The following is a 23,620-nucleotide window of genomic DNA, read 5'->3' on the forward strand; positions in this document are numbered from 1 at the left end:
GCAGGAGCAGATCATTTCAAGATTTTGCATTGATATGCTGTAGCTGATCTGAGGAGTGCACACATGCTAACCTTAAAGAAAATTGTGTGAAGTATAGCTTGGACAGTTGAACTGTATGTCAACCTCGTTAGTTCAGGTTGTGCTGGGATAAACGTTATCTTGACTATCAGTGAACATAGTATTGCTGTTAAGGTTACGAATTTAGCAGTGGATATGGGAACACCTTTTTTTGGAAAGTGTTTTATTGGCTTTTGTCACTTCGGTTTTCGTGGATTGTTACTACTCTGCTTCGAAGATTCATTATTTATAACTACTGTAAAGAATATTCTTAATCGTAGAAGAATTAGACTACTAACTTGTAAAAGTGCTAATATTTCGTATTACGAGGCATTAAACAATCTTGATTCTTATGCCTGAATTTTATGGGGCCATTATGCCTTTTTATATTACAAATGGTGGTTTCAGATGGCTCTTTTGAATAAGATTAGCGAAACATTGTTCATTGTCAAACGCTTCTAGTAAGTTCTGAATGTAGAAGCTTTTGACATTCCGTTCTGAAATGGCTGCACAAGATTTGGATTGAAGAATGCACGTTGGTGTGGACATCCTTTGACTTATGTACAGTAGACATTTATTTTGCTTCATATTTCTACTAAAATTGAGACAATTTTATTATTATATGCATCTCGGCTTTCACTAAATTCTACCGATCAGCAATTATTGCAGTTAGATTTTAAAAGTTCTTCTGAAATGATCTGATTTGAAAGCAACTGAGATAGGCCGACAATTTTTGATGATTCCAAGTACTGAATTTCAGTGAAATTGGTTTATCCCTTCCAAGAATATTTTTCTATAGAAGAAAAGAATTTTATGCTTTTTCGTGTCGTCCAGCATTTTCTAAAACCTGAAATGTTTTAATTGCATTTAACATTTCATTTATTTATTTGGTCGAATGCTTGCGATCAATTCAGCTTCAGTTTTAAAACAGTAAAATGTTCCCGTGATAATTATTGTAATTATTCATAACATGGCTTAGCGATCTAATTACGTGTTTAGTTGCTTTGTAACCTTTGCATCACCGTAATGTAACCTTAAGTTGTCCTCCTTGCGCCAATAACCACCAAACCTATCTACTTCATTACAAACTAAGCACATGAAATAAGCGTAATAACTACCGGTGAATATCTATAGCATATAAACTGAAATTGATAAATCATCGGTAAGGCTATCTCCAGGATTATCGACGTTTCGATGAGTACCATGTTATCGGTGCATGCCCTTATTTCGACTGAGGTTGAAGAGCAAAACAAAAGGATTTCTGGATTAGGTTTTTTCTGAATAAATTGATTCTAAATTAGAGCATAAATTTTTATGCATATTGAGATTGATCTTTTATCAGAGGTATCGAATGCTTTTCTATATTATTAGTCATTCATAACATTGATATAATAATTATATCGATGTTATGAATGACATCCCCAGATGTATATAAACTGCGCATTTTGTCGATGTTTCACGTTGGAGCGGAAATGGGGGGGGTAGCATTCAGTACAGCTAGAAAGCAGCAACTGGTAGTTCAAGAAATTCAGTTGAAGTTTAATAGATATGAGTAAGGCTATCGGACCACATGGAACATAGTTTGCTTGAAAGGAATGTGAACCGCAGGATTTTGTTGGGCCCTTTGATAGGCCTGGGTTTGTAAGAATAAATGATTTGAAGGTAAGTTTTGACTAATGACCGGCTTCGGTTTGCTTTTGCTACAAGGTTTGAATAGGAGAGGTTGACGCTGTCTGTATTAGGATGGGAATCGTATTTCAAAGTGGCCGGGCGTGAGGTCATGCACTTTGGATCAGAGAAGGTAGCACGGAGTGAATTGTTTTGAAATTTCATGTGGAAGGAGGCGAAGCACTAGAGTATTGGACAGGACGCTGATTTTTCAGGGAGGGCAATGCCATGACATGTTATCCAGAAAATTTCTGCCATGATTACAAAGAAAAGCTTCCTTATCCCTACTACTTAGCACCACTATAAGGCACTTATGTCCCATTTGGATTTGTATTAATCTACATAAGGAAAGCAGTTGAATGATGCATCAGAAGGTTCAGATTGAGGGAATGTGCACCAGAGCTTTGCAGGTAGTGATAAATGCGACAAATTGAGAGGAAATTATTACATACGATGGGAGAACTAGGAATTATTCCTAAAAGCTGTAAGGATCTTACAAAAGTGAGGTGTTGGATGGGGAGTAGAATGCTTTCCTCGAGGGTGCCATTGAGAACACCAACGATAAATGAATTAAGCAGGATATGATACGCATTGTGATGAATCATCCTACGAAGTCTTGACTCCCCAGAAGCCTGCAAATCTTAAGTCTAGGTCCACAAGCCCTATCACTTTTGATATACTCATTGACAACCGGAAAATTAAGAAGCTTGTCTGATTAATCAAAACAAGAAGTATCTTTATCCAGTTCATTGAAAACGGTAAATTTAATGCATTGACATGTTGGTAATTCTGGAGGATGAACATGAAGGTAATGGTATATGTGTAAAGCGAGCGGAGTTCTGAGAAACGCAGGCGTCCGGTTACAATTTAAACCGCTACTTTGACAGTTATTAGTGATTTTTTTTTATGTTTAGATGAGGATTATTGTAATTCTCAATTACAACGTTAAGCAGCTGTTTCCCGAATTCTACCAATCAACTGCTTTTCTCAGTATACTTGGCTCGTTTTTTTTTTTTTACAAATTAGATTTATCGCTGTCTCAAATCGGACTCATATGTGTTATGACTTCTAATACTTATTTATTTCATATCTCAGGTGTTCCGGATTTCGTTTCTAGAACAGACAATTCCTTTTTGTACAGATTTCTCCGAGCACGGAAGTTCAATTGCAATAAGGCTGCAAAACTCATAACAAATTACTACAAGTACCGATCGAAACATTCGGACATCTATGGCGACCTTTCACCTCATGCAGTACGTGATGTGTTCGATGAAAATTTAGTTACGGTGTTGCCATACAGGGATTCAAAAGGACGGACCATCGTGGTGATGCGAGTTGGTAAGGTAATTTCAGTATTTTTCGGAATGTGCATGCTCTGTACCTTTTTTATTTTTTTTATTCATACTAGTTTTCATTACCATTTATATTCCACTAACAAGGACAGCTAAGATATCTTTGCAGTTGATCTCGGTTATTAAGAAAAAAATCTTTAATTATTCAGAAAAATATTTTTTGAGAAAAATATGGAGTAACAAAGTTCTACACAAGTGTATTGTAACCGTCGTTATCCCACCAGTGACCTAAGTAGTTGAAGCGTAGACAATGAACAGAAAAGGAGAAACTTACGGTTTTCATTACGCTCGACGCAAATAAGACCAATTTATACCACATTGACAGCCACAAAAGACTCGTACAGCCGTTCAATATATCCTTGGAAAGAGTTTAATGGCAAGCTTGAAAGCAGACCAAGTAAATACAATTTGCATTATATCCTTTTTAAAGGATAATACCAGATTTAAGTTTCTGTGAAAAGAAAACAAGGATGTAAAACTTCTTTGTTCAGTGGGGACTGGTCTATCAGGGGATAGATAATGATTTTAAACTGTTTGGATTTGTGCTATCGAATCCACGATGGAAAAAAGTTTTACGGATGGTACTATATTTCTTCACGGAATGGTATTAGCATTTCTGCGGATATCAGCTTGCGTCCGTTTTGGCTGCATAATCCATTGGTGTCTACCAATAAACTAGTACAATTCTAGTTTATTAGTACAATTGTCTACGGATCCAGAACTGAATTTCACTCAGTGAATTTTTTGCTCTCCATTTATAGATTGGAAATTGAATTAAGTACACCTTAATCAGCATCAGTTGGATCTTGAAATTCATCTCATGATTATTGTATACTTTTATAAATCTTTTTTGTAGTTGGATTTTTCTTCCAGGTTGCGTAATTTGAGATGAATTTCATTCATTTGACGTTAATTTATATCCCGCTTCCGAAATCCTTGTTTGGCCCATTTCCTTTTTTTTTCCCCAAAGGAATTGCGTTCTCACAAAGCAATGATATCACCTCTCTCCACCCAATAACCGAAATCCATAATTAATACATGACTTATCTGAAGTTTTTTTTTTTCCTGCAGGACAGTTTACCTATTGTAATCTGTAAATAAATAAACATGAAGACGGATACTTGGCATTCGCCATCTGAAAATCCCTCATAAGTTGCGAAATTGACCATTTGTTAGCTTATGAGTTTGAGAAATGATCACCTCATGAAAGAGCAGCACTGCGAACTTCATGTAATCACAAACTCCGGAATGGAAGGTTTTGTAAAATTAAACGTTGATATTAAATTTTAGCTCGGTTTTAATGATGGTTCCATCATAGTTGTCCGTTTAACATTCTGTCGTACGTTTGGTTTTAATCGCAAATAAATTCTTTAGATCGAAGTATATGAAATCTACCAAGGAAAATACCCTATAAATGGAATTCACTGCCGCAGGTTAAGAATACAAAGACTGGTCTAAAAAAATTTATTTCTGGAAAGTTTAGTGTATTGTCAGGCTCAGCACGATCTGTGTAGTTTCTCGTTTGTCAGCATTCTTTCCTGCCCATCTTCCGTGTAGCTAAATAAAACCTTGTAACGATTGAACATAAGTTTCAACAGGAAATTGTTTTTAGGAAAATATCTTATTGACATTCACCTACACATCTCAAAGCGGTTGGTTATGTTTTATTGCAAGATGCTGCAAACTACTTCGAAGTTCTTTCGTAATTTCAACATCAAAATTCGCTTAGTAAGTTCAGATATAAAGTTCCAATTTAGTCTGTGCAGTTTTCTACGGAAAGAGATTTATTTCTGAACGCATAAAACATTAGTTTTCGGATTGTTTTAAATTGAGCTGCGATTTTCTTAATTTTTATGATAATCGGTAAAATTTGTTAAATTGCAGCTTCGGTAGTCTCACTGGAATTGGCTCGAAAAAGTTCGATGTTTAGTTTTCACAACAGTATTCCGATTACCTAACTTATCTCGGGATGGAAGATTGTCAAAATATGAGTCCGTTACTGAATGTGAATGTCATTGGATCCTTTCTATTAATATTTCAGTAATTTCAGTCCTATCTTTTCCTTTCCACATTGTGCTCCAAACCGAGTATATTGCTATATAGGTGAACAACCCAACAATTCATTACTACGGTATCGTAATTAATGGCCACACTACTGACATTAATGAAATGCCCGGATCTTTTCACCCCCCCCCCTTCCAAGTCGACATACATAAGCTCTGAGTTGTGAATTCGAACACTAAATAACTAGGCACGCATTTACATTTTTGGTTCTTAACATTAAGAAATAAAACTTTCAACGTGATCACTTTTAGGGCTCACATCGAACTCTGACGAATCCATATGGAGCAAGTATGGAGATAGTGAGTTATACCAGAGTATCACACCTCGACACTTCAGAAATGTTATTTTGGTCTTGCGAAAACATCTTTCTTTTGAGCAACTGCCATCACTCAATGAAGTGGACGGAGTAAAAGTTACAGGGCACGAACAACTGAAGCATATGTTATAGGTATAGTTTCCCCATAAGATATTACGTATCACCAACGGGCAGTGAGTATGGTTAGTTACGCAAACGCATTTCTGGAAACTTAACGGGCAGTGTATATTTGTTGCACTATGAATCTTATTTCATTTGTCAGTGACTGTTTGCTGTGTGCCCACGGTGTTTTTCTTCCACTTCTAAAAAATACCTGCTTGTCAATGTAATGTTCGAAGTTGGTTAATGGTATCGTTGCTTTCCTTAATCTTTAGTTTTGGAAGATCTGTCTTCACCGATTTAAAAGTTCAGGTAAATGTTCGAGGCCTTCCTCTGTTTACTCGTAATAGTTATTTGTGGATGAAGTGAATGGATAAAAAATTTGTAGGTGACACCTTATTTTCTTCACCCAGATCAAGAATTCATCATATGGTAATCTGATTTGAGTGAAAGCGTTCATAATAAATTATTTCTTAAACTATTGGCTTCCAGGATTAGCCATCAACCGTCTATCTCTTTGGTTTGCCTCTAGTTCTTGCTTCCAACCATGGAATAGGCTAATATTAACTCGATATAGTGCATGAGTTAACGTAAACTACTTGAAACATCTTGTCGCTTCAGGACTACAGAAAATGTTTGCAAATATACAAAGTGTAAAAAGCCAGCAAACAGAATATTACCATTACTGCCAGTAGTCGTTTGTCTGACGCAAAAACCTAAAGATTTCTAGTATTAACTTAAATTCTGGCAAAATCGATACAAAGACTAGTAACACAACACCAGCATTACTCTTCCGGATGGACAAACTTGAATAATAAAAAAAAAAACTTACAGTAGTTTGTCCTTTCCGTCGCTCATGGTGCTACTGAAAATTATTGAATTGTTTTGACTCAGTTCTCATTTAGTATGAGTTAACGAGGCTCTTATTTGAAGCAACTGTTACACAACCCTTAATAGCCAAATTTAGGAAACTTTAAAAATCTAAAAACATATCTAGCTAAAAGGTGATCTTGAAAAACCTTCAATGTGCGAAACTTTCTTTAAACACTTTCAAAAAATGGAAAGCGAGTTAATTGGACGACTTTTGCATAGAACTAAAACTTCACAGGGGGAAGTAGGCCAAAAGTAATTGGTATTTGTCAAATATCCGCATTGGTGAATACCAATGTGGATATTTGACAGAAAACAGTGGCCCCAAAAATTAAAACCCTATTGAATAGTATTCTGAACTTTAAGTTCATCTTTCTCCTTAAGTTTATAGAATAAAAAGCTTCTTTATAAGGAAGCTTTCCTTATAAAGAATATAACATATTTCTGGTTACGTTGTTTTGTGATGGACACAATATTAGCGAAAAGACGTCTGTCAATAAGTGGGTGGTGGCAGATCTACTTTGATAGCGTTAACTTCTATATATATGGAAGCGGTATTAAAACTAAACGAAGTGTAACACAAATTACCATTAAAAATCAAACACGAGATAAGTGCCGTGCTAATTTAAAATTAAAAGCAATGTTTAATGTGTGTAAATGATGAAATAAGAATACCTTTTTTTGAACCAACTGGACGACCGATATGAAATTATAAAGTAATTTAAGGAAAGAAAATTTCTAATATAACCGATCTCGGAAGTGTGGAAGAACGATAGTATTCCCTATACATCAGTGAACATCAAGTATCCTGATTTGTAAGTTAGCATTAATTTTTATTTGATAGAACTGTTTCCCTTAAATGTAAGGGCGGCGAATATTAAGGGTTGTTACAATTTGTCCTGATAGCTACTGATTCGGATATCTTTATCGTGTTGGAATTCAACGATGCTAACTGTTTCAGTTTGTGGGACATGATTATGTTCAATGGCGTGAGCAGAAACTTGTATTGTGGCTTTGGATTTTTTCTTTATTTATGCAACAGTCTCAAAAATTTTCATATAGATGAAAAGTAAACATTTAAGTTTAAAATTTGACATGATTGTTTCGATAAGTATTTCGAAACAGCCATTGCTTTCAAAAGGAGCGTTGTTCATTCCTCTTATTTTTATAATTCAAATTTACATATTTTAATGTCTGGCCTTTCCACTGCTTTATTTTGACCTCGCTCTCCACCTTTGCGAAGTCTCGTACCTGTATCAAAACTATCATTTTGATAGTTCAAACAAATCGAACAATTACCTAGGTAATTCTTTTGTATCTTTGTATGGAATTCGCACCAGCAGCTCAATTACGTATATAAATAAGTCGGTAAATTTGATAAGTTTCTTCCTTGACAGGAGGAGAGAAAATGGTATTCCATTCCAATTTCCGTAGTTATCCTAACCTGAAATTTGAAGAAACTGGCAGTATTATTGCTGGAAGATGCATTTGACAACTCCTTTTTCACCATTAATATTTAACCATTGTTATATTCATTCTAATTTGTCTCCTATCTTAGGTGAACCCGAAAGATTTCCGTTTCTTGTGGGGATGCGTGCTTCTGTGCTCACTCTGGAGAAGGTAATCGAGAATGAAATTACTCAAATCAATGGGGTCGTCATTATCGTAGATCTGCAAGGATTCAAGTGGGCTCATGTCCGACAGATGAGTAGCCCTACTGCCATCAACAAGATCCTATGTTTAATTCAGGTAGTTTTCATTGATTTTAAGAACTTATTCATTCTTTGTTCCGTGTAAATCTTATACTGTCATAATCATTTTTGAATTCATCTGTAGTCTGCTTAATTTGAAAAGTTTCACTGTAATGCTGTCTCCATTTTCTCCTAAATTGCTTGGTTCCACAAGCAGATGCTTCACTGGTTCTTCTAGTAAGATGCAGCGAATAAAAATGCAGAAGCTACCTCATAAAACTGCCTATTTATACGCTACTGTAACTATTTTAAAACTCGCCGGCGCACTTTTGGACAACACTGGAGTATCTTGCGTATTACATCGATTTTTTATTTCGACTTCAGTTGCACGGTATGTTAGAAATAAAAATATAGCACACTTTTATTTTGCAAAACTTGGGTGTCTAGTGGTTCTTACTATTAATCTGAAATTGTTCAAATTATGAACATATACGTATTGATTTGATTATCAAAGCGACTAATTGGCCTTAATGCACCTAGGTGAAACTTAGTCGCGGCAAATATGGACTAAAGAAATCGCTGAAACTAGTAACAAAATGGGTATTATTAGATATCAAATGAAGCCAACTGAAATTGGGCAAAAAACTAAATTTTTTTGCAGTCAAGATTAATGATTCGTGCAAATCTCGTTCAAAACGCTGGTATGAAATTCATTCTTTTCATCACAACACTGAACGCCTCATGCTTAGTGGTATATGGTAGGTTTTATAGTAACCAGATCTTTTGCTTATCCCTGCACACCCAATGACTCGTTATTGGCCTTGGATGTCTCCTAGCCTTCAGGTAAACCATTGGATCAGAACAACAGCAAGTGTGAATTAAAGACGTAGTTGAGGCGTAGCTTTCGCACTCCTCAGCAGAAAGGCCAAACTGCTGTAGTACTTCCCATTGATATAACTTTCATCCATTAGAAATATCACGACTTGATAAGTTCAACTCCTTGAAACAGTATCTTTGAACTGCAGACCGAAACGAATTGGCTTATTTGTTCCACATTTCTTCACACAGGAAATATTTTAGTTACGTCCAACATCATAGATCCATCTTTTGTTTTGTGAGGGTTGCCGCATTAAAAACGCGATTTCCGTAGATAGCCGCGAGACAGTATTTTGCTTGTCTGATGGAAGACACGGTTGTGATCACAACTTGCCAACCACTTAGCCGATTCGTTTTTGGCTTAATAAAGAATCCATTATTGTATATTTGTTTCCCAATTTCATCCCAACTGCCTAAAATTAAACTGAAAAATTGAAGCGTAAAGAAAAGTTTCCCCCTCTCCCCAAATCTAGATTGTTAAAATATCTGGTCTAAATTCCAACCTCGATGTTCCTTTCCGTCCCCAATCGGCAAAATCACTTCCTAATGAACTCGGTCTGGAGAAATGTTTCTGATTAGGTTGGATGGAAGCCACTAATCCCGGAAGCTATTCCGATTGCGTACAGTCAGGCAGAATAATTCAGGACCAAATCGTTTCTAGAAAGGTATTGAGATGTTTTTTCTGGAAAGCATACACGGTACAATTTCCACCTATTAGCGGAAACGAGGGAACTTAAATGATAAATCATCCTAGTCTCATTTACTTTAAATCTTTGAAACAATTTTCTGCTAATCTCCCTCATACGCCCAAGAAAAAATCTCCACACACACCCTACGTGGGCTTAAGTTTTGTTTTTTGTTACGTAATCGAGGAACCCTACTCGTGAAACTAGACATTTCATGCCTACGATAAGCGAAGAAGCTGTCTTGTCAGATGAGGAAATTCATCTTTCAACTGTTGAGGGAAAATAATTCACAAATCCATCTCCCTTTCCTATTAACAAATATCTCTCAGAATTCGAACCCACGCTCAAAAGGAATAAGTCGGCAATGATGGGAATCGCCTCAGAAGCATAAAATATCAGAACAATTGGAGAAATGTCATCAGGATAGTTCTTGTATCCAAGTTTGGACAAGATCTCTTCACGCTGGAAAATCAAACTGTTCATTGTGCATTTGCATTAAGAGCAAATTCACAAGATCACCAGTGCAATAACGTGGGGAAAATAAAATAGGACACTGGCGTTTTTCGTGATTAGACGATGGAGTAATACTATTCGAGTGCGAAAGAACTTGAGCACAGTTAGACAAGTTACAGCCAATAGAATTTGGCTAAACTACCAATCATGACGCTTTTTTCAGAATCAGTTCTGCAAAGGCTTATAATATGCAGCTATTGAACTTTGTATTAACAGAAAAGGAATAGATTGAAGGCATTCGCGATATTTTCGATTCTTATGTACAGTCCTTGCACACTTTTTGGAATTGTGAACGAGTCATAATTTTTATTATCTTTAGCGTGGGTAGGGAACATAATGAAAAAGGAAGCAATTTGAAGAAAGTTCGTCCGGTGAGGTTCGACTGCATATGAATTTTGTCTAAAATTGAGGGGGATTATGCCGACTACGTGAAGTACGAAGATAGAATCGCATCACTCGTAAGTTTATAATCACTTATATAAACAGCGGAATTCAGAAAAATAGCGCGAATAGGAATAAATCTTAGTGCGGTGTATATGGGTTAAACGTTGGGGAAGTCAGTGAACATTATCCAGGTGGTTAGTTGACGGAATATCGTTTAAATGGGGGAAATTATCACTGCAAAAAATGAGGAAAAAAGCGGCTGAATCACGTGAAAATAGTTGGCTGAATAGTTAGTGGATGAATAAGATTTGGAGGATAGACGCAATTCCGATTATTTGCGAGCATAAAAATCCATCACAATTTTATTGCGGAAGTGACGCGGGCATAGCTGCATTTCACTTCATGCAGCTGTTTAAATATTTGTTGAAGGATAATAGCAAGTTCAGATGTATCTATTAGTGGAATAACTATCTAAACCTGGAAATATCAAAAAAAACATTCTCGAGAGCTAAAAATTTCATTTGTCGGGTAGGGCAGAGTAGTCAATTGATCGGATAACTCAAACTCTTTAGGGGATGATTTTGAGACTTCACATTAAATTAAACTTGATCCTTACAAAGGCAAACATATCCGACGAGGGAAGGTAGATGGATACGAGTTGAATAAACGGACTTCAGAAAAAGTTAATCAAAGCCGAAGATTTGTTTGTGTGCCCACGGAAGCATTCCTTGTATCCTTAATGGCAAACAGTTATTTCTATTGTGGTAATCGGTTATAGAAACTAGACTAGGGAAGACCAACCTGTGACGCATGCGCCAAACGTGGCGCATTGGACCACAATGATAATAAAATAAGCCTATTTAAGCAAATTGTATTAACCAAAAATCGATTTGTAGGAAATAAAGATAAAACTTAGTAATTATTTTCTTTATCGATTTTGTTTTGTGCACATTCACTTGTTTGATCCTGAGGCGTCAAGCGTTAGCGACGGCAGTGAGTCCCAGGTTTGTCAGCCAGTTTACAATTGATACTCGAGCTACGGAGTTGTCCTTTGTTCGTGCTTTGAACATTTGTACTTTTTCGAAAATTAACCCTTGTTTTTACATTCAGTTACCCATCTCAGTGCAAAAAAAATAAAAAAAAGTGGATTCAATGTCAGTGGGAAAATGAGTTATTTATAGCGAATTCGTCAGGAAAACCATTGTGCATTGTTTGTGAAAATTCTCACATAAGACATTTTAATACACTACAAAACAGGCTGAAATAGGAAAACAAACTAGTGCTTAGGTCTGAGTTACGGACAGAATGTGATTGAAAAATGAAGACGTCAAAAGAAGGCGAAATACGTTTGTTTAAAAAAAGTTATGAAAATTTGGCGATGACAGAAGGGTCCTACGAAACTGCTTTAGCGTTGGCTAAAAAGCGAAAGTTTTTCTGATTGAGAAGAAATTATGCCTTGCGTACGAATATTTGCAAGATGTCTTGGTGATAAACATCGAAAGGAAAGTAGACAAAATTGCTCTGTCAAAGCAAACCGTTACTAGAAACCGAATAGCTTATGATGTATCTGAGCAACTGAAAGAACGTTATCCATGCTTGTACTTTCTTTTCTTTAGTTTTGGACGAATCTGCTGACATGTGATGTAGCCAAGTTAAGTACTTTTATAAGTGGAATTGATAATTTTAACGTTTTGAAGAACTTATAGGTCTTGAATAGCTTAATGGAAAAATAAGGGGACCAGATATATTTTGAGAAAGTATAATCATGCCTAGAAAATCTACAGGTTGATTCTACCAAACTCGGTGTTTGAACTGACGGAGCGCTGTCAATGATAAATGAAGCCATTGGAATAAAACTTTATTTGAAAACTTTTGCTGTCATCCTTTACTGAAATATCACTGCATTATACACATGCTACAGCATTTTGATGTCAAAAAATACATCTACACAGTAGATTCGGAGAAGGGCGTGTCTAAGACTAACGTGAGTTGATATCTGGTAGGTTAGAATTTTATGAATTAATGTAAGATGGAGATTGAATTGTAGTTTATAAGTTGCACTTGGTCGAACTGCGTTCTAGAATACAGTGACAGAGAATGTGATTTTTTTTTAGATTAGAGGAAATAAGTGAAATAGCCTTCAATGGGTTGAGCGGTGAACTTATGTAACTAAGATTGAATTGGTTGTAATGGCTTGGGGATAAGTCAATTAAAATTCATTTAATTATTTTGGCCGTTGAACATGGTATGCTTGTACGCGTGTTTGAGATTGAAGGGATGTAAGCTGAATATACGTAAGCCATCCTGGATACGCAAGTAGTGAATTGTGATAGTACCGGTTTGGCTACAATGGAGATTAGGATGATTCATCTCCTGTTTTTCGGGTATTGAGCTCACTTAGTGTGGGATTGGATAATTCGAAAGGACACCAAAACACGACCATTACACTACCCCCTCTGTGGTAGTTTATTTTTTTGTTGGGGGGGAAGCCTGTACATTCTGGTAGGGTCATACGCTTTTTTCGCAACCTCAGAAGGCCAAGAACTAACCTTTTCAGAAATAGTTTGGTTTTGTTTCTGATCACTTTTTGTGAGTGTAAATCTTAAAACAAGATCCATGTGGCGCCATCTATCGTCTAGATCATTAGCCTATAAGTGTCGGATACCAGTAAGTTCATATTTTAAGTAATCACGGTATTCAACAAAACTATTTGCGTTTCCTTCTGTAACTTGTAATTCCTTATAAGGTTTGAGCAGATTTTATGGCTGCTTTTCTTCCTTGATTATGTTCCTGGAAGTTTCAATGTAAATAATAGTTTTTTCCTATTTATCTTTTTTAACTAAGATGTCGGGCTAGGCAGATTTTAGACATTTTGTAACTTGAAATAGTATGGTGCTACTTCAGTTGTGCATATACACATTCCTGAAGATGGCCTTAATGTAAATGTTGAAAGTAGAAATTTAATGTTACTTTTTTTTTTTCAAACGGTAAGTTCTCTATAAAGTTGAGTACAAATTTCTACAAAAGGGTATTGGAGTTTTTTCTAAATATGGGATAAATGTAAAAATGTTTTCTATGGCTTCTGTGTTTAGATCGAGAGTCCTTTTTTTGAAATTTCTTTTCAGCATTCCTTCTCATCAAAGCAAGATTAATGTGGCGCCATCTATCGTCTAGTTCATTAAGCGATCAACTAGACGTTTTCGACGGTGCAAGAATAATTAATTTGTAATGTAATTACGGAATTACATTTGTAATGTAATTACAAATTAGCCAGCCTGCTTTACCCACACGCGTGTACATCGAATTCATTGGAACAAAACTAAAGTCCTACATGTTATTTTTTTGGAATACTATACAGTTCTGAAGCTCGCCTTCACAGTCCGATACTTAAAACGATTGGTTTAAACTTTGCAGCTTTGGGAAGTCATTCTAAGTAATACTGCTCATTCTTGTGTTTCTTGATTGCAATTATGTAAATTGTTTTCTGAATTCTAATAGTTTGTAGAGGGAGTTACTCTTCTTTAGTTTTAGTATATATTGTTACGCAGTTACCATTTTAAGTGTTCTTATTGGTTATCTTTGACTGTATTAACAATGGCTAGAAAAACCTAGCCGAAAATTCTACAAATACAGGGTGTCTCATAAATTTGTAATTCGGAAAAATTGGTATATTAGAGTGCGGTTTGTAGAAATGAATCTTAATCAGGGGATTTTTTTTTTGGACGGAAAATTTAGCTCAAATTTTCAGCAATAGACGGTACCGCGTGCCTCGTTTGTGAGATACATGCAAATGAGATCCTGTAAAATGCAGGCTGTCGGCTCAATGAATGCATGAGAATTCTCAATTGGTGTACAGAAATCATAGTGAAAAGTTTATTGCTGTGATGCCGACATTGGTGGATAAGATAAGTTGTTTCACGTAAGCTGGGAATCGGCAGCGGAAGCTTTACGAAAGTTTCAAACGTAGAAAAGAACGAAGAAAGGTCGAGGCCCTATCAGTCCTTTCGGACTACAGCCTAATACATTTCGAGGAAAAAAAGATCGCTCTCACACCGGCAAACTAGTGTGATCCGAAGCTCGTACCAGCGCTGTGGTATCTCAAACGAATGCCCTAGCGGCAGAATCAGCGAGCAACGTAAGCAGTGCATAGAAAGCTGCAAGAATGATGGGTATAGCGAAAACGTCCGTATCCCACATCCTTCATGGTGTTAAACTTGTATCCATACAAGCTGCAATCTCTTCACCAGCTGTTACCAAGTGATACACTAAGCTGGAGGAATACTTGCAGGGAAAAACGTTCTTCAGTCCAGTTCATGTAGGACGGGACACAATACAAAATACATCGCATCTTTTATGAAGCAGTTTCTCATTAGCACATTTGGTCAAGAACGACTCATCATCCGTAATTGCAACTCCGCATGGTTCCCTAAGTCTCTGGACTTGAGACCAGTAGATTTTTGATATTTGAAGTCCCGAGTGTACCTGAGCAGCTCATCTTCCTTAGAGGATTTACGATTCCATTTGTCTCGAAGTTGTTTGCATCCACCCAGATATGCTCCACCCATTCTGTAAATGGGCTTCACCCCCTTGCAGCATGTAATTGCTTGTGTCAGCAGACACGTTGAACAATTACTGTAGTGATATGTAACGGGTTTCCTGCATATGAATAAATTTTCAATACCATTCTGTTATCACTGGGTTCGCCCTCTATCGGTGAAACTTTGAACGGAATTTATCCTCACAAAATCCCCTCGCGATGCACTTTCGTGCAAACCCCACTCCATATACAGGGTGTTCGGGATAAATTTGACAGTTTCGTAAGGAAAAAGAAAATCTTCTTTGTATCTATTAAATTTAATGAATTGACAAAAAAACATTGCAGGCAGAGTTAATTACAATACTATCAACAAGATTTACTCAAAATAACCACCATTAGCATCGATCACAGCTTCAATTCTGCTTCGGAACCTCGAACAAGCTGATGCTACAGTCTCCCTGGGAAGGGCCGCAAAAACTGTTTTAATTTTATCCATTAACTGGGCTTTTGTATTACTGGAAGTGCGATTGGTGTCTTTTTCAACTGTGCCCCATACAAAATAATCCATGGGGTTAATGTCTGGGGAGTTTGGAGGCCAAACATTTGGACTGGTGAAGTCGTAGAAATTTTCAGACAACCATTTTTTGACTTTTCCCAGAGGTGTGGCAAGGGGCCGAATCCTGCTGCCATACATACGGCCTACCATTGCCTACCCTTGTTATCCAGGGCTTGACTACAGTTAGCAACTCCACGAACAAAGCCCGAATTCCAATGCCAGGGTTCTTCAACACCTGTTCCTGCAGATTTGCGAGGAATTCTGCTGTACGAACGCAATCAGATCGTCTGCTAGGGATCTTTCTTCTTGCTACATCCTCGTAGTCACCATTGCAAGTCTCTAGTTCATGCCTGATTGTTTTTACTGTATTCAGGGAGCATTGGGCAGCAGTCGTAATATCCTTATTTTGATGGCGGGCACGAATCATCATGATACAAGTTATTCTCTTCCATGATTCAGGTGGGTTCCAGCTATCCATCCTTTCTGACATCTTGTATGTGAATGAAGAAGGGTCCAAACTTTTAAATGAAGAGAAGTGTGTGTTAATACATGTAACTTACGGAAAAATATAATTAATTATAAATATGTCAAATTTATCCCGAACACCCTGTATACCAATTTTATTACATGACACCTCCAGGGAGTCAAAGAACTCATTGTGGGGCACACTACTTTTCGCTATTACATCTCATCCTCTCCACTAATTCTTCAACTACGAACTACTACCGTCAACACGTCTATCGTCCATCATCAACAGTATTTTTGTCTGTAAATTGCGTGTGTACTGAAGGCCGATTTGTCTGTACGCGGAATGAAAAACCCGAGTTTCCGGGAGAAAAAACTCTAAGGTATTTTCCTGAGGTGTAATTCCGTTATTATATAATTTTGTCCTCTGCTTACCTTTCGATATTTAGACCTTCTGATCTTACAAGACATGGCGTACTGCATTTCTCTATTGTTTGCCAAAGTTAATTGTTTTCTGTTTAATGTGAATTAAATCAATTATTCACAGCACCTCTCTTACCATACCTATGCTTTTTGTATGAGCAGATAATGGGCACAATTCAAATTCACTCAAATATACACGAAATTTGTACTGGAACTACACAAAGGCCTCTACAGTTGCTATACCTCCCGGTATATACGCATACACAAGGTATAGCAATCGTAGAGCTGATATGGCATGTTTTGTTGTATCAAGCGCTTTTTTCATCTTGTAATATTTTTCTTCGTGGTTAGGAAAAAAAAATAGCCTTGCACTTATTTTGTAGTTAAACGAAATGTTAACTATCGCACGACATTGGCCACCAGGTGACCAGAAATTTGAGTAATTGTCATTATAAAAATTACATTTCAACTTTATTTCCGATTATTTGACTTCCTGGTAGGATTAAATCATTTCTAGGATTTTATGAACTTGAGTATTGAAAGGAGTATTAATATTATTCCATTTCATTTCTATAAAAGCAATTAACTTGTTCATTCTTTCAATTTCAGGATTCCTTCCCACTGCGTATAAAAGGAGTTCATATAGTAAACCATCCCTATATATTCGAAGCTGTGTACTCCATTCTAAAACCTTTCCTGAAGGAAAAATTGAAGGAAAGGGTAAGTATGGTTAAACTCAAAGGATAGAATTACATGCGTTAGCTTTTGAAATCATAGGTCTAAATTCTCGTCACGTTAATAGCAAACTTTCTGCTAAGAATTTTGTTGCTCCATTCTGCGTAGAATAAAATGCTACACTACATGCGCCCTTCAGTTGTTAGACTTCAGATTCATGACATAACTGTTCATGGATGTAAGCACTACATGGCAGTATATTATAGATGAGGATACTAGGGATGCTGCGAAGGACCGGAAAATTTGTTTACAGTGGTTTTAGGAATATTGTGACTGGATACTGGAAGACTGGAAAAAAATTAATGTGATCCAAGTCACAGTAGACCTTGTTCTGTACCATCCATAGGCAGTTTCGTGGGAGCTTCATGAAGCAATGAACCCAACTTGCCTAGTAAGCACAACGCAAGGTTCTGGGGTGGTGTCATAGTGTGGGACATGTTAAAGCTGCTGAATATTGCGCAGGAGTTGTTCAGCAATAGGTTGAACCCTAATTCAACATCTTGTGAAATCTATGCCAAACCGCATATGTGCTGTTACCCGGACTAAAGGAGGTTCAACACGGTACTAAATAAGTTTCGAATTCATTAATGGATGTGCACATACTTGACTATCTCTTAAAGAGGGTGGTTGGATACTCATCGAGCTTGTACTCGAGTGTCTCAGACGATTTTTGCATTAGCGTCTTTTTTTGGAGTTACAGCCATACACCATTCTAGACCTTGCATCCGTTTTCTGACGCTACAAACATAGCTTCTGAAAAAATACGTGCTGCAGTAATAGTTTCTTGCAATGCAGAAGACGTTTGAAAGTAAGTTTAATCCTCCCTCCATCACGTTCAGATGGTATTGTGATATCATTGCAATGCTTTATATTACCTGGATGTAATTACACCAGTCATTCCCGTTGGGCTAAGGGTTAGATAATCTTGAAACTTGTAGTGCTATTTTTCACTTAAAGCCTCCAATAAGCATGATGTTGCTCCTCATCTGTTTACCAAAGCCATTCAAATACTCGTGCTTGCAGTGGAATTCGACGCCACCGCTTGTTGCTTAGCATGGGAGCGTTATCCGTTAAGCCAAACCATCCGGCTTTCTTTAATTGAAAAATTTGATTGTTTGATAACATTGATAATCTCTAAGCTGACTTTTCCTCCCTCCGACTTCAAACAGTAGTTAATGAGCAGTGCGATATTAAAGGTTTTGACCAAGTTTGAAATACTAGAAACAGGTCAGAGTAGAAGAGATGCTATCTGAATCATTTTCAGCTGCATTGTCGCCATACCACGGGTAAAGGAGTAGATAGAAAACTCATTAATTTTCTAGAGACGTGAAATAAATAACGTCATTATAAAAACTTCTTAGCCTTCGATGTTAATGCGTAATTATTTTAAATGTACAATGTCGTAATTTCAGAAACGTAAAGAGGATACCAGTTTGGAAATGTCAAATACCACTTGTAAAACTTGTTATACAACTTGGATTTAAGTTGTATAACATTAATCTTGTAAAACTGGAAATTTGCTTCTGAAAAACAATTTTTGTTTATAACATAATTGACTCGCTGTTCCCATCTCCGAATAATCTGTATTCAGAGGAGCACGTGAATTTTCTGAATACCCAGAATAACAAGTGTAATTTATCTAATAGCTTTGATTGTTTCAGCCGTAATTTCAAACACAGCCATTAGATTAGCATAAGCAAATTCCCTGACTATCTGTTAGTAATTGTTTTTTCTTGCAGTTCCATTTCCATAATGAAGATATGAGTTCTCTGCACGATTTTCTTCCACCTCTGATTTTGCCTGAAGATTACAAGGGTTCAATGGGACCATTAAACTCTACAGAGTGGTTTGAGTCTCTTCTCGTATGGAACGACACCTGGCAACATCGCCTAAATAAATTTGGCTTTCGTGTGTTGTCCGCAGATTCAGAGGATGCGTTGACTTAATTCCCCCGCTTCGGAATGACAAAGGCATATGCTATTGCGATTCTCATCATGGCTCTTATTTCGTTTCGTTAACAGTCACTGGCAGGCCATGGAAATCTATCGATTTAAATGTTTTTACATCTCACGCCGACTGGAATTTCTTATTCCACACAAATGACATCTTGAAGAATCAAATTCATATCGATGCAGATATTTTTATAACGTTATATTTGAGAAACTGGTGAAAAGACCTGGTGTCTGCTGTTTACTGACGAGTGCTTTATTCAAAATTCTCTTAGTTGCAATACGGACTATGCATTTTTGAGATTTGAACACAGAAAACTTGGAGAAATGTCTCGGGAAGAATAACTCAATTCTCCATTACATCCAACTGTGATAGTCTATCGCTGTAATAACGAATTTAACAAAAGATTGTTTAATCTAGATTTGTCTGTTGTGAATGTAATTGGTCAACCTGATATGTATTGAACTTTGTATTGTTATAGTGAAAGTTTTTAATAAAGTGCTATATTTTATTTACAAATCTTCCGTTTTTTTTTAATTATACATACAGATCTTCTGAGGCTGGATTAACTCCTACAGAATTATACAATTCGATTGCACCAATTATTTCTATCAAAACGTAGCTTTCGAAATCCTTTTAGTATCACTTAGAATAACTAAATGCAAAATGATACTTCATTTTTACTTATTTCATACTGATATTTCATTTGGAATTATCCATTTAAGTAATTTGCGTAAACTAAGCTATCTGCAAAACTGAAGTTTCGAAAATTTCGTGAGTTCAGTATATTCAGTAGATATGTACATATCTACATGAAATTTTCTTCTAGTGGAAAGTCCGATAATATGGGAAATACGTTTTCAGTATAAACCCTGTACATCGGCTTATACTGAAACTTGTCTATGGGGTAAGCCGAAGTGGATTTTTTACTTCTATAAACCTGTAGTACATTCATACCGTGAGTGGATTAAAATTTTTCCCGTTTACACACACACACACACACACACACACACAAGGTGTCCCAAAATTCACGAAAGATTTAAATTTAGCGCCATTTGTGCGGTAAAGTGTTAGCAACGAGAAAAAAAGACAGCGTGATAGTTGACAATTCAGGGTTATTAAAAATGGAGCGCTACACGAAAGAACAACGCATTTTCATTGTTGAGCAATATTTTAAAAATAATGAAGGTTTGGCAACTGAAATTCGCAATTTTCGTACAAAATATGGTCGGAATAGTGATTTAACTTCAACTGTGAAAAGATTAATTTAAAAACTCAAGGAAACTGGATCAATTAGTGATCTTATACACTCTGGCCATCCTTCAACAAGTCGTTCAACAGAAAACATCGAAGAAGTTCGTGAGTGTTGCTGAGAGTCCAGTAACATCAATTCGGCACCGTGGTCTTGAATTGGGCATTTCGAGAAGCTCTGTACAGCGTATTTCCACGAAAGATCTGCATCTTTATGCTTACAAAGTTCAATTGACTCAAGAACTGAAGCCTACTGACCACACACAGCGAAGAGAGTTCGTTGAATGGATTATGGAACAAGTGGATGCTTATTTTTTGAACAAAATCATCTTCAGCGATGAGGCTCATTTTCATCTTGATGGCCTCGTTAATCAACAAAACTGTCGCATTTGGGGTTCAGAAAATCCACCAGTGATTGTTGAGGAACAAATGCATCCACAACGTGTCACTGTTTAATGCGGATTTTGGGCTGGAGGCATCATCGGTCCATTCTTCGAAAATGCAGCTGGTAAGTCAATAACAGTTAATGGTGCTTCTAGTGGAAAGTCCGATAATATGGGAAATACGTTTTCAGTATAAACCCTGTACATCGGCTTATACTGAAACTTGTCTATGGGGTAAGCCGAAGTGGTTTTTTTTTACTTCTATAAACCTGTAGTACATTCATACCGTGAGTGGATTAAAATTTTTCCCGTTTACACACACACACACACACATTTTGGCACAAAAAACTGGATTATCAGACATGATAATCCAGTTTTTTTTGTGCCAAAATTGCAAGATATGGATGTGGACGACACGTGGTTTCAACAAGACGATTCCACATGCCATACAGCCCGAGAAACAATTCAATTACTGCATGAATCATTTCCTGGTCGTGTAATTTCCCGTTTTGGTGATCAGAATTGGCAGCCCAGATCATGTGACTTAACGCCGTTGGACTTTTTTCTTTGGTGTTTTTTGAAGTCTAAGGTTAATGCCAACAAGCCCACGACCACCCACGCCTTGAAGGAGGAAATTGAGCGCTGTATCAACGAAATTCAGCCACATTTATGCAAAACGGTCATGGAAAATTTCGACAAAAGAGTGCGTATGTGCCCGCAAAGCCATGGAGGCCATTTACCCGATATGCTATTCCATGCATAACCGTATACTTTATGAATCAATAAGAAATTACAATTTTTTAATTCAAATCCTATTTTCTATCAAAATTACTTCTTGCGTGAATTTTGGGACACCCTGTGTGTGTATAATTATAACTGCCATTTATTTTTCTACAGTCCAGAAACCCTGCTTTGGCAACTAGACAGGGAACTTTCTCATTCCACTTCAAGGCGATAAAATTATTCTTGCACCTACAGACTGCCCAAATATTTACGTGCACAGTGAGATTCAAATGAACATCAGAGTTTTTTCACTTTGAGACATACCTTTTTTGTATTCGTAGTTCTCTACAGCATTCGGATGGTAGTTTCATATCGATTAAAAATGATCACTTGAGTTCAAGTACAGGAAAGATATTTGTAGCTGGGTCTCCAGCAGTGGCGTAGCTAGAGCTGTTGTCGCCGGGGGAGGTACCTAAGTTTGCCGCCTCTGTCAATACACACAAAAAATACTACAAAAATTCAAAACGACGTATAGGGAAAGAAATTAAAACAGTTTATTTTTGAAGTAAAACTTTAATTTCAACATTATAAAATGTTATTTTTCTTGCTTTTCTGTTAGCAAAATCGTCGGTGACATTGGCGAAGTCTATTTCATAGTAATGTAGGAAATTCTTAATCAAATTTTATTTAGAAAAACTCCTCTCACAACTAGCAATACTTACAGCAGTTGAGGAAAATTCGCAGTAGTATTACAATATTTGGAACTGAGTTCTCGAGACTGTATTTTAGAATTAACTACAAAAGTTCAAAAAGGTTCAAAGTGCCGCCCGGGGAGGACCGCCCCGTCGGCACCCCACTAGCTACGCCACTGGTCCCCAGTTATCAGGAGAAAGTGCAAAAAGTTGAATATCTGTTCGTTAAGTAGCATAATCCTTGGAGACAAATGGCCGCACGCTTTGCATAACCACAAATCAATGTGCTTGATGCTGGGATATTTTCCCCTGAATAATACCTTAATTTCTGAGTGTAGAATATGTTTTAATTTAGTGTATCTAGTATCCATCCACGGAAGTATTAGAAGCGTACAAAAATTCGTACTCATTACTCTATATTCGGCTGATAACAGATTAAGGTTAAAGATGCCAAGAAATTTTATACTTTGTTTTAATCCTTTTCCCAAGCAAGCAAAACAAATTTTGGCGTTTGAAATATATTCACGTCTAAGCTACTTGCATATACAAGTCATCCTCTATATACAAGTAGCTCAGACGTGAATATATTTCACGCGCAAAACTGTTTTTCTTACTTGGGAAAAGAATTAAAACCAAGTATAAAATTTCTTTTAGCGTATAATACAAACAAGGTAACTTTCTACAAGAGATGAAGATTTTCAGGGAAAATGTTGCATTTCTATCAACTTGCAACACTCAAAATCGACTAGAACCGACATTATTTTCAGACATTAAATATATTGTGTTAGGGTTAGGGACCACGAGATGGCGGCACATTTGAGCCGTCTCTCTTCACTATGTACCACTTAATTAGCCTTGGGCCATCTATCTCTGATTGGTACCAGTGGAGATTGAACTGCCCCACTCAGTCTCCAAAAGTTAGATAGGGCTAAATGGCCTAGCTTACGGGAATAAAAAGGCGTTAGCTGATTTTTTTTTGATTTTTTGATCATTCCTAGTGAAATCATCAGACTGAAGAAGCTTTAATTTTTGATTAAAGCGATTGTAACCTATTCCTCAGATGGGAAAAAATCCTGATTCCTCTGGCGTACTATTAGTTATTGTGGCCATTTTGTTGGAATCCTCCGAATTTTCCCAATTTCGGAAGATTTAAAAGTAATGGCGGCTTTTTTAAATTGCTAAATTTCTAATCTTTTACTGCTACTTAAATGCAAATGTGTACTTTGATTTTATATTTGTATTTTCAAATAATTTTACTTAAGATAATAGCCAGCTGCTTTACGTATTCCAGTGTTCTTTCCCGCCCCCCCCCCCCCCCATTTTGTACTC

General features: G+C 36.7%; 1 protein-coding gene across 1 annotated transcript in view; it reads left to right on the forward strand.

Moving 5' to 3' along the window:
* Positions 1-19,752, forward strand: part of LOC150106958 (uncharacterized) — a 102,710-nt gene extending 82,958 nt beyond the window's left edge. Inside the window, exons 9-12 of the mRNA XM_090393515.1 lie at positions 2,821-3,063; positions 7,985-8,175; positions 17,167-17,277; positions 19,032-19,752. Of these exons, the coding sequence (XP_090249641.1) occupies positions 2,821-3,063; positions 7,985-8,175; positions 17,167-17,277; positions 19,032-19,238 (752 nt within the window). The 3' untranslated portion in view covers positions 19,239-19,752. The remainder of the gene's footprint in view (positions 1-2,820; positions 3,064-7,984; positions 8,176-17,166; positions 17,278-19,031) is intronic.
* Positions 19,753-23,620: the final 3,868 nt, after the last annotated feature.

This window comes from Typopeltis vanoorti, chromosome 5 (genome assembly GCF_054136105.1).
Source record: "Typopeltis vanoorti isolate ZY-2024b chromosome 5, IOZ_Tvanoo_1.0, whole genome shotgun sequence".
Taxonomy (NCBI): domain Eukaryota; kingdom Metazoa; phylum Arthropoda; class Arachnida; order Uropygi; family Thelyphonidae; genus Typopeltis; species Typopeltis vanoorti.